Consider the following 12,559-nt stretch of genomic DNA (forward strand, 5'->3'; position numbering starts at 1 on the left):
GGGCGTGTCCGTGGCGGCCTCGCAAACTTTGACGACTCGCCATGAAACATCAAGTCTTTATAACTCAGGCATGCATTATCCGATCTGCCTCAAAATTCACACGCTTGATAACCGTCCTGACCTGAACACGTTTACATGCCAATATCCCTATACAGTTATAGCGCCACCTGCTGGCTACAGGAAATGACATGATTTACAGCGAAACAAACTCCTCCCACAAATTTCATGATATCAGCACCAAATTTGACTGGTGTCATCTGAAAGCAGTATCGATGATATATTGTGAAGGTCTAGAGTTTTCGTCAATGGGCGTGTCCGTGGCGGACTCGCAAACTTTGATGATTCGCCACCAAACATCAAGTTGTTATAACTCAGGCATGCATGATCCCATCTGCCTCAAAACTCACACATTTGATAAATGTCCTGACCTGAACATGTTTACATAACAATAACTCGATAAAGTTATAGCGCCACCTGCTGTCAAACTTAAAATTGCCTATAACTCAGCCAAACAATATCCGATCTGCCTGAAACTTCACATGGTTGGTAAGATTGCTCTCCTGAACACATTTACATGCCAATATTGAGTCACAGTCATAGCGCCACCTGGTGGCAACAGTAAAATTACCTCTAACTCAGCCAAACAATGTCCGATCTGCCTGAAAATTCACATGGTTGATTAAAATCCTTTCCTCAAGACATCTACATGAAAATATTGAGTCACAGTCATAGCGCCACCTGCTGACGGGAGCAAGTTTGGCTTAAATCTGTGATTTTCTCCGATTTTTTTTTATGTATCGGCCTAAATTATTATTGTTCGCGGTTCTCTGTCGTCCTACGGCCTCCGGGCGGCGGTGAGCCCGGGTGCGAGGTCCCTATCATCGCTGCTTGCAGCTTTAATTCATCATGTATTCTTCACTGCATGTGTGTGTGTTGCTTGGGACTGGTTCACACAAGTCTGATACTTCTGGGCAAATGAGGTTAGGACAGGTTTCAAGCCATTTCTCCTTCTTGAAACAAGAAAAGGAGGAGGGAAAAGCCCACGGGCCCTGGATGGGTATTCCAGCCGGTGTATTCTTTCTTTCCCCTAACTTTTGTTGTCTCCCCCTCTTCGTTTTCCCCACAGGCGGCCAGCTCTGTGTTGTTTTATGTACATGTCCCTGGCCGTTTCTTCTTGCATGTGGATTCTTTGTCTTTTGCGTCTTATCTCTTTGTTTCTTCCCTTGCACTCTTTCTATTTTCTCTCCTCTCTCAACTTCCTGCTATCTCTCTCCCCCTCACTCACACCCTCCCTCAATCTCTCTTTATCTCTGTCTGTTTCCCTTCGCTCCCTATCTCTCTCTCTCTCTCTTTCTCCATGTCCTTTCTCTTTTCCCTCCCTCCCTCCTTTCCTCTCACGATCTCTCTCACACACACACACACGCGCACACACATCTTTCTCTCACTCAGACGCACATATACTGAGTCTCCTACAATGCTTGATTTTCTCTCTCTTTCATGGATTGCCCTTTCCTGCTCGCTGATGAAAAATGTCCTCCACTCTACGGTATACAGCACAGTCCCTCACTCAGGTGTGTTCCGTCCCGTAATAGAGGCTCTTTTGTGGGATGGCCCAGCGTTAATAAGCTCGCGGGAGGTGTTAGACTAATCCCATACCTCTTCCGTAATGAGGATGAGCGGGAACACCTCGGCACACTCCCGGCAACGGAGCGGGCAGGTAGAGCCTATCACAAGCTCCCTCCGGAGGAAACCGGAACTTTAATAGTTAATATCTTTCCTTGCTGTTTTTCCCTTTTCCTTATTTCCCCCTGCCCCCCCCCCTCTTCACTCATCCACTCCCCCTCTTTTTCTCTTGCTGATGGACTCCTCTTTTTTTATTTTCACACTCCACCATCCCCCTTTTCTTCTTTTCTCTTGACTATCTCTCTCTCAGGCTGCTGAAAGTCTCTCTCTTTCACTGCGTTCTCTCTTTCTATCTCTCTTCCAGTCCTCCTCCTCTCGAGCGCACTCCCTCCCTCCCTCTCCTCTTTCTTTCTGTCTTTCTCTCTTTTCTTTGACCTCATCTTTTCTTATGCTTTGCTCTCCCTCCCCCAGTTCCTCTCTTCCTCCTTTTTTGCTGCATTCTCTTCTTCTCTCGCCCTCCCCCACCTCTTTTCTCTCTCTCTTTTTCTATTTCTCTCCCATTCACCCCCCCTTCCCTTCCCTTTTCTCTCTATACCTCTCTGTCTCAGTCCCCCTCCCTCTTCCTCTTATTCTCTCTCTCCCCCATGTCTGTCTCACTCCCTCCCTCTCTTTCCAAACTGCTTTTCTTTCTTTTGTCACTCAATTTTTTTTTTCTTCACTGGCTCTCAGACGTCGCACAGGCGTCTTGCGGCTTAATTATTTGAGATGCACAAATAAACAGACCTGTAGAACTCCTTCCGGAAAACATTTGGCCGAATCTCACTCACTGTCTGTCTGACACTGACAGCCACACCTCCAGCGCACCAGTGATTAGAGATCACTGTGTGGACATGCAGGCTTGAAGCATGTCTCTTCTAAAGAGAAGAGAGAATGAATGTACGTCTGCTCAGAAGTGCGCTTTTGTTAGTACGAGCGAAATATGTTTGTTGAAGGGTCACGCTGTATGGAGTGTGTGCGTGAGAAAGAGATACACGCAAGAGAGAGAGTGAAAGAGAAAGAAAGAAAGGAGGAAGAGGAGTGGGGGAGTGTGTGGAAGGGAGGGTAGAGAGACTGAAAGAAAGAAGGAAAGAAAGAGAAAGGAAGAAATAGGTTTGTGTGTGTATGTGTGCGAGAGAGGCAGGCACAGTCAGTTCTGATAACAGCAACAGTAGGAGGAGGATGAGCTTGGCTCCGCCCCCTTACCCCCTCGCAGCTATAAATAGGAGTTGGTGTTTTTGCTCCTCTCACTTCTCTTGAAGGATGAGGTCCCTGAAACATCTCAAACATCACACCAGGAGTAATGTGGTGAGTGTTCATTCCAAACATACATCCTGTCTGAAGTGTCTTGTGTTGATATCTTGACTTGAACTGTTGGTTAATTGCTGTGGTAAAGTTTGCAACTCTGAACTAGGGGAATGAAGTAACTTTTTTCTGTCACAGAATACTGTAAGAGTGTCATGTATACTTTAACCTACCTCTTTTTTCTTCTCAAATCGTCTCTACCCTCAGTGCAGAGCATTTCTCGTTTTCAGTTTCTCAGACTCGCAAAGACAGCAACACTTACGGGTCTTTACACTAGCGAGCGTCTTAGTTTTTTATCTATTTTTAAATTCAGTTCAGATCCTCTCATACAGTCACGGCTGCTAAAGTATCTTGCCTGACTGCCTCTTTCATTTGTCTTTCTGTCTTAACACTCTTTCTCTTTCCTATTCCCTCCCTCTTTCATTCTCATTTCTCACCCTCTTCTTTTTTTCTGTTTCTGTCTCCTTCTTAGTTTCAGTCTTTCTCTACCCCTCCTTCTCTCTTTATCTCTGTGTTGTACTCTCTCACTCACTCAGTTTCTCTCGTCTCTCATCCCCCGCTGCCCCTCCCTCCCCCACTTCTTTTCCTCTCACTCTTTCTTTATCTCTCTTTATCTTTCTTTCCTCACTCCCCTCCCTCATTCAGTCACTCACTCAGTCTATCTCTCATCCCCCAATTCCCCTCCTTCCCCTCTCTTCCTTCTTTCACTTGCTTCCTCAATCACCCTCTCTCTCCCTAACTCACTCTTTTTTTTCTGTCGGTTTCTCCCTCCCTCAGTCTGACTGCTTTAAAAGCAGTAATTATAAATGACATGGTTATCAGGGCATCCAGGTTCCCCTTCTCATTTCTTGCTCACCCCAACTTCCCCCAACATCTATTTTCTTTCCCCTGTCTCTGCTTGTCTGTCTTTCTCTTCTTAGGTTTTACAGCTGTCAGTCTCTCTCTCCCTCTCTCCCTTGTGTATGCTTGATTTGCTTAAGCAGAAATCTGTAGTGTGTGGCTTTCTTTTTCTTTCCAAGACAAATCAAGGTACCAACTCGTTAGAGGTGATAATGTGCGCTAATGACTTCCCGAGCACACACACATATTTACTCCTGTGAACATTACAGTTGTTTGAATGTTTTGGTAATCTAGAGGTGTGATGAAGTGACCTGATCTTGAAGTTCAATTAAGTTGCTTTTAATTAATCTGTATGTTAGAAGCATAATTGTCATCCCCAAAGGATATATTCATATGAGCTAAATCTAACTGGATGATGTTGGCTTTAGTCTGCAAATTGATTGTACTCATTATGATGGTAGTATGATGAAACTTTACAGTCCAGCCTTTTCATAGACAGCAGTGGCAGTGCTTGACCTCGCAGGAAATGCTGTGGATAGTCCACGGAAGTAGACTTCCCGCTCGGACCCAGACACTCTTTGTGTTTCTCGGTCTTTTAAAGACTATGAAGGAAGGAAGCATGGCGCTCCAACAGATCAGTCTTATCTTTTCAATCTAAAGCAATCTTACAGAGGCAAGACATTGTTAGAGTATGTATCTTGCCTACTGCTGTGTAAAATAGAAGTGTGTGTGTGTACCTTCTGTGTACCTACCCAAAATGTCAGGTGCTGCCATGTTGCCAAAAATTGTCTGATCAGAGTTTTGCTATCAATTTAGCTCTAAATTAAACTGTTAAACTTGATCTAAACCGCTCATTTGTTGCCCGGTTGTTCTGACACTCATGTTGATCTGACGCTATTGCTATGAATTCTTTGCTATTGTAGTGGCACTGTTTCCATGACAGCCTTAGCCAGACTTTCTTGCAACGACTGTATTGTATTGATGCTTACTGTGGCAGATTCACTTCATGATTTCATGAAACATTGCTAAGACCTGTTGTTCTCTCTGTTGACAGGAAGAGCAGGAAGTTCCTCTGGTCCGTTGCTATTCTAAAGTGATGGAGCATGCAGTAGATGTTAGCACTCAAACTGACCCGGTGGTGGTCCTGTCCTTGGCCCAGGCTGCTGTGCTGGGCCTCATATCACAGAATGAAATCTTTGGCGCCACAATTGCCCCAAACGGTTTCTTCACAGGAGAGGGACGTGAAAGTGCTGCTCCCCATGGAGAATCCATGGAGTATGAATTTGCAGATCAGCTAATTGGAGCTAATGGAGATTATCTATCTGAGCCTCATGGGGAGAACCGGAAACCTGAAGGGGTCTATGGGGAAGAGCGCAGACGTCCGGGTCCCCGTGGGAGGATCAAGAGGCCCTTGACTGAAGGAGAACCAGAGGAGTCTTCAGAGAGGTCTCTGGACACACAGAGTCAGGTGAAAGGAGAGAGGTCTGACTTCTCTATTCCCTGTTATCTCTCAAATCCCCAGCAAACTGACAACGAGCCAGAAGTGTTGGACCTTGCACCTCAGAGACAGCCAATGAAAGAAGAGCAGTGTAACAAAGGGTACCCTGAACCCTCAAGGGAGCCAACCAGCCAACAGCTTGACTCTGACACTAAAGTATCTCAAACCCATCAAATTCAGGTGGGGCATGGAAAGGTACTGGTGGAATCATCTGAGGAAGGGCGGGGAAAAGAGGAGGAACAAGAAGAAGAGGATGAGGAAGTGGAGGAGAGAGCACTAAACCTGAAAACCACAGTGGAGGATGTGAACCCAGCAATAAGGCGGTACTATGAATCCAGCATGACCTCATATGAAGCTGCTGAGATTGGTCTGCCGGGAGATTATGAAGAGGGTGGCCAGCCCATGATTTGGGCTGAGGGTGAGAACTCCCTCGGTAGACGGATGCAGATCGACCGGCTAGATATTAACGTGCAGATTGACGAATCATACTGTGTGGATGTGGGAGAAGGTTTGAAGCGATGGAAGTGTCGCATGTGTGAGAAGTCCTACACTTCAAAGTACAACTTGGTTACGCACATCCTAGGTCACAATGGCATTAAGCCACATGAGTGTATGCACTGTGGGAAACTCTTCAAGCAGCCCAGCCACCTTCAGACACATTTGCTTACTCACCAGGGCACACGGCCACACAAGTGCACTGTCTGCAAGAAGGCCTTTACCCAGACTAGTCACCTTAAACGCCATATGTTGCAGCATAGCGACATCAAGCCTTACAGTTGCCGCTTCTGTGGCCGAGGCTTTGCCTACCCCAGTGAGCTGCGCACTCACGAAACCAAGCACGAGAGTGGACACTGTCATGTCTGCACACAGTGTGGAATGGAGTTCCCCACACATGCTCACCTCAAGCGCCACCAGGTCAGCCACCAGGGCCCAACAACCTTTCAGTGCACCGAATGTCATAAGTCCTTTGCCTACCGCAGCCAGCTCCAGAATCATCTGATGAAGCACCAGAACGTGCGGCCCTATGTCTGCTCAGAGTGCGGCATGGAGTTTGTGCAGATCCACCACCTGAAGCAGCACATGCTTACACACAAGGTACTGACACAGCAGGCCCCCGAACACAAGGTACTTAAACCTCATTATTAGTTTTTTTGTAATCTTCCCCAACCATCCTATTAGAAATTACTTCGTGAAGACTGTCAGATCCAGAACCCACCTATATTTTCAACTGCTACATATTTTCACAAAACCATAATTTAATGTGTCATCTTCAGTTGTGTCTCTGGCATTGCCAAAGCAAGTTTCAGTGCAAATAGAGCCATTTCTGTCAGTCCCTTCTAGCCATCAGCCCGCTTCCGACCCTGTCATTTATTCGTTCTGTTTCTCTGTCCCTTGCACTAGTATGGAGCTGTTTTGTGTGTGCTTTGTGCAGTGAAGTGCATCTCTCAAGCTGATACTTCCTTCTTTCATTTTTCACTCTCCTTGAGTATGATTCATCTCGTCATGACTGCGGTGTCAGTAAACAGAATGTGCCACAGGTCAACAGGATTATAAACAAAAACACTCAGCAGTTAGTTATACCTTTAGCATTTGCTGCAACAGTTGTCTCATTTGGTTAGGTTAGAGTCTATTTTCATTTATTGCCATTAGAGATAATCATCGTCACTCATAAATAAGAACATTTCAGAATAGTTTGTACGCTTTATGATCAAAAGTACCTACCTAATTGTTTTCACCTAAAGTCGTTCTATTAGACGTGGGAACATGAATACAGGGATCTGATCCCATTCAAACATAAGGATTAATGAGATCAGGTGCTTAAGTAGTCACCATTCCAATTCATCCAGTTCAGTGGGGTTCAGGTCTGGGTTTTGTGTAGGTCAGTAAAGTTTGAGGACCCTCTCTAAATTATAACCACAAACCTTGAAGCTCTTAATTCCCTTATATTGTCTAAGCTAGAATAAAGGGGCCACATTGACTAATAACAAGACATAATCAGCAATCTTCCTGTAGATTCAGTGTTTTTTCATAGCACATGTATGTATGTCAGCACAGAAGTATTGTCAGAATACACTGGATGTGTTCACTGACTGGTCAAACTGTTAAGACGAGAACATTTAACCTTTTTCATTGTTAATGTTTTAGCTTGGTGGAGCATCAGAGCTCACACTGCAGTGTATACACATCTCTGTTTACCCTGCAGCACTGCGATAACAGTGAATAAAGTGTGTGTGTGTGGATTTTTTTTGCAATGTATTATGAATTCTAGTGAGCAAGCAAGACAGACACCCTACTGATGGATTCAGCTGCGCTTATGACAACTAACCACTTTTTCTCATTCAGCTGATGCCAGTGATAAATCATTTTTGCTCTTGCTTTCAGAAACCAATATAAAAAAGGCTAATTGCAAAAGTTACTTTTAAAGGGGTGGTTGCAATGGAATCATCTCTAAATATATTACTGTTATCTTTCTTTTCCAGGGTATGAAGGAATACAAATGTGACGTCTGTTCTCGTGAGTTCACCCTCTCTGCCAACCTGAAGCGACACATGCTGATTCACACCAGTGTGCGCCCTTTCCAGTGCCATGTCTGCTTCAAGACCTTTGTTCAGAAACAGACACTTAAAACGCACATGATTGTCCACTTGCCTGTGAAACCTTTTAAGTGCAAGGTAGGTACTAAGAGCGCTTCCATGCAGAGCCTCCCTGCTGGAGTCCTCCAGACAGTCTATTTTGCCATTTGATATGTCCATGCATCAAACATAGAGCTCTAATAGTTCCTGAATTTGTTCCTGTAGGTGTGTGGGAAGTCCTTCAACAGAATGTATAACCTGCTGGGTCATATGCACCTTCATGCCGGTAGCAAACCCTTCAAGTGTCCTTACTGCACCAGCAAGTTCAATTTGAAGGGTAACTTGAGTCGACACATGAAGGTGAAACATGGAATCCTGGACACCTCAAATGAAGGACAAGGTAACAACATGCAAATTATGCCTCCGATTATACTAAACCGTGACACTTGCAGTTCTCAATGTTATAGGAATTTAGAAGCCTATGATTTTCTATAGCCTAGAGCAGGGGTGTCCAAACTCGTTCCTGGAGGGCCGGTGTCCTGGAGAGTTTAGCTCCAACTTGCTTCAACACACCTGCCAGGAAGTTTCTAGTATATGTGGTAAGAGCTTGATTAGCTGGTTCAGGTGTGTTTGATTGGGGTTGGAGCTAAACCCTCCAGGACGCCAGCCGAGTTTGGACACCCCTGGCCTAGAGGTTTATAGAACTGTTTGATGGTACTTCGTAGACTTAAGGCTGATTTATCCTTCTGCGTCAAGCGCATGCTTGGCACAGCCTTTGCACGGTCGCAAAGCGCTCACCATGGCTGGCGCGCACCTCAAAAAATGTAACTACACAACGCAACGACCCATAGCGCAAGTTCTGTGATTGGTCAGCCTGGTATCTGTCATGAGTGTGGGCGGTGCTGAGAGCCACGAGCCCTATGGACCGAATGTTTACAAGTGTCGATTCCCGTGGAGGAGCTCAAGATAGAAACTTTTGTTTTGAGGTTACTTTATGATTAAATTTGTTGCACATCAGCCAGATCCTGCCTCTAAATAAGCGAGTTTTAGCTAATTGTACAGTAAGAAAGTGTTCAGAAAAAAACAACCCCCTCACAAAGAAACTCACACAGAGGAACATAACCCACTGCCAGCTAGCGTTTCGGAAGTGTTATTGCAGAGCAACACAAAACGCAAAGCATGCAGTAGTATAAATGCACCGCTACGCGCAAGGCAGGTGCCATGGGTTATGCCGATCACTTGATGCAGAAGTATAAATCAGCCTTTATGGGGTGGACGTTGATTTAAATTGGATATCTAATATAAATGTTACATTTCTGATATATTAATGACTGACTGAGATTTTTGTTATTTTATAAAACAAACACTTTACTTGATGGGGTGTTCATAAGACTGTCATAATACCTATATAATTATTTAATAAAATGTGTCACAATGACATTGTTTGAGATGTCTTCATTATAAAAACTTGACAAATACATAACCTGTAGTTGTCATGTCAACTTGACATGATGAAGACACAGAGGTTTTGTTGTGTTTGTAATTACATTTAAACATTACCAAGACAACATAACTCGTCGCAAACATAATTGTCATGAGGCAATATAATTGTCATACTTTTCAAACTGAATGTATCAATAAAATTTCTCAATAAAATTGTCAATTTTATCACAGCATCATTAATATTTTAATGACAAATTTAATTCACAGCAATGTAACTGAGGTCAAGAAAAATATTAATGATGATGTTATTGACCTTATTGTTGACGTACGAACGGGCGCAGCCATAAGACTCTTTTTGGCTCGAGACTTCCTGTGGCATTCACTTCTATTGATTTTTATACATTAAAAAACGACTCGTCATGCTGCTTGATGTTGCAAACTGATATTTTCTTATAATATTCTTCTGGATAGTCATTAAACACTTGTTTGTTGAGCAAGTAGTTTGACCGTTTTCTGCTGATTCTTATTTCTAGTCACTTCTCCAATAGACAACTGAATCGGAAGTTCTAAAACAAAGCGCACTTCCGAATTGAAGAAAATAAGGTCAATAAAGTTCATGACAATCATAATGGCCTCATGACAATCATGTTTTGACAAGTCATGTTATCTTGGTAATGTCATGCTGTTATAACAAGAGAGGTTATGCATGAGCTTTACACAGTTTTATAAACACCACCTTCAAGTAAAGCGTTACTATGAATTCACATTTACATATTAAGCAAGGGAAATAGTCAAGCTAGCCATGCTATTAGCCAGACTTACATTTTTGTGTCTCCAATTTATTTCTCCAGACACCCTGCCTGATGCGGAGAGTCAGGAAGATTACGAGGAAGAGAGCTTTGATTACAGCGAGAGGGAAAATCTAGCAAACAACAACGCACAAGATATGGCCAAACTAGCCAAAATTAGCTACTACAACTACACCAAGGTTCCCGCTCGCTACAACACGTCTTAAGCAGCTGACTGAGACGCTATGTGGTTTAAGGTGGGGGGAAAGGACTAACGGCAATTTCTGTAGTACTCTTGGCTCTGACGTGAGCCACTGAGAATATAGCCATCATGAAGTGGATGTGCACTGGAAGCCATTTTGGCTCTGAGAAACAAAAGTGAAAGCAGCTCTATTTTAACTGTCATTTTACATTAGGGATCATCTTGAAGTATATCTTTTTTTAAAGCCCACGTTCCTTTTATGGACCATCTCAGAGAGCAGATATCATTTCTGAGCCATATTCAATGGTGGAGTGAAATGATATGTACAGAAATATAACGACCCTTGTTATATACAGACAATCTACAGCTCTTTTAAACGAACCAAGATTGATCTTGTTGGTGGCCAGCAAGTTAGATAACACTTTATAGGACTTAACCAAAGCTGACATAAGTGCAAATAGTACTCATTATGTTAACTTCCCCCGCATTTCTTTTTTTTTTTTTTTCAACATAACTGTGACTTTTTGACAAGATTCTCCTCCAATATTTCAGAGTCTGTGTGAATTTTTAGTGCCTTTTTGTTTTGTTTTAGATCAGTGTTTCTCAACCACATTCCTGAAGGACCACCAACACTGCATGTTTTGGACGTCCCCTTTGTCTGTTACCCCTATTTCAGGTCTTTCGGTCTCTGCTAATGCAGGGTACATACAGGAATCAGAGATTGAAATCCAATATCTTTTAAAGACCTTTTTTAAGACCCTTTGCATACATTTTAAGACCCCATCACCACTTCAGGTTTCAATTAATAACATTGCTGACATTTTAACTTGCAGTATATTTAATAAATACTGATTGCAAGAAACTAATCCTAAACTAAAAGTGAATTTATATACTGAATAAAAATGTTAATCCAGCAGGTGGCGCCTTTACAACAGCAGGAATACGTGTTTCCCTGGTTACTGCAGTAAACAAAGCAGCGTGACGTCAAATCTAGCAGGGTTTGTTTGATTTCGTAAACTACACAGCTTCCTAATATTCTTGAGCATACTGATACCAAATTTGATACCTTGTAAAATAGCATTCGAGACTTTTTAAGGGCCTTAAATTTCACTTGATTTATCAATTTGTAATACTTTGTAAGACCCTACGGACTCCCTGTAATGAGTTGATGAGCTGAATTGGGTGTGTTTGCTTAAGGAGACATGAGAATGTGCAGAGCTGGTGGTCCTCCAGGAATGTGGTTGAGAAACACTGTTTTAGATAATGGGCCATGCCTTGGCATTCGATCACTGTATGGCCTTCTGGAGATTTTTCTTTGTGCTTAAATTATTGCAAATAGTATTTATTGTCATTATTTCCTGGCATTGACAAGTGTAAATACATAGCCAGTGTTACAGATGGGTGGTTAAAAACGCAGAAACTAAGCCTTGGGTTTAGTTCAATCTGAGCGTAATTGCATTACTTACACAAGTGCATTGTTTGGTCCATCTCGAAAGTGCAAGTCTTTTGTCTCGAATTTATATTAAGTTAATGAATGTAATACAGATTAAGATGTCCCTTTAAAGCATTTCATATTTTTATTCACGTTTCAGCCCCCCCAAAAAGATTTTTTTACTTTGTAGTCTGTTCTTGTACAATGTACTAGCTGACTGTGTGGGCTAAAACTGATTTCATTTAAAACGTGGTGATGGCCGTGACTTATTCCAAACCTCATCCAATTTAATCTCCTTGGACGTAAAACCTTGTAACGTGTACAGCATCTTTCACAAAGTCACCAATACTGGTTGAATCTTGACGAGGATGCCCTAAAAACACTGGACAAAAATATTAACTGCCCTTGTGTGTGCAAGAGAGTGTCTCATCCATCATTCCTGCGCTGCGCTCAGGAGTGATGAACGACAGTCTGCCGACATGTGACAGGACTCGAGACCCAGCAGAGAATGATTGGGGAAATTCACCACGTATTCTCCATCTAGCTAGGCAACTCTAAAATGTTAAATGTGTAACATAAGATTTGGTGTATTTCTATTGTTTTAAAATGGTTGTCGTCCTTGCGTTTTGGGCTGTTAGCTCTGAGCTAGGCAGGATTTTTAGTTTTGTTTGAGCTTTTTAATTCTTCTGTTGCACACTGATGTGAATAGAATGGTGTTAAATGTGTGTTAAAACATTGTGCTATGGACATTATTGTAAATGAATACATTTATTTACCTTTAAACGTGTGTGAACGTGTGTTATAAATGATGCGAGACCA

At 42.9% G+C, this 12,559-nt stretch overlaps 1 protein-coding gene across 1 annotated transcript; it reads left to right on the top strand.

Annotated features, from left to right (window-relative positions):
* Positions 1-1,497: 1,497 nt before the first annotated feature.
* znf710a (zinc finger protein 710a) lies at positions 1,498-12,556 on the top strand. Its single transcript, XM_056478051.1, has 7 exons — positions 1,498-1,717; positions 2,616-2,724; positions 2,922-2,967; positions 4,859-6,427; positions 7,783-7,974; positions 8,101-8,275; positions 10,170-12,556. The coding sequence occupies exons 1-7, from the start codon at positions 1,498-1,500 to the stop codon at positions 10,331-10,333; spliced, it is 2,475 nt and encodes an 824-aa protein (XP_056334026.1). The 3' UTR covers positions 10,334-12,556.
* The last annotated feature ends 3 nt before the right edge of the window (positions 12,557-12,559 follow it).

This window comes from Danio aesculapii, chromosome 18 (assembly GCF_903798145.1).
Source record: "Danio aesculapii chromosome 18, fDanAes4.1, whole genome shotgun sequence".
NCBI classification, from domain to species: Eukaryota; Metazoa; Chordata; class Actinopteri; order Cypriniformes; family Danionidae; genus Danio; species Danio aesculapii.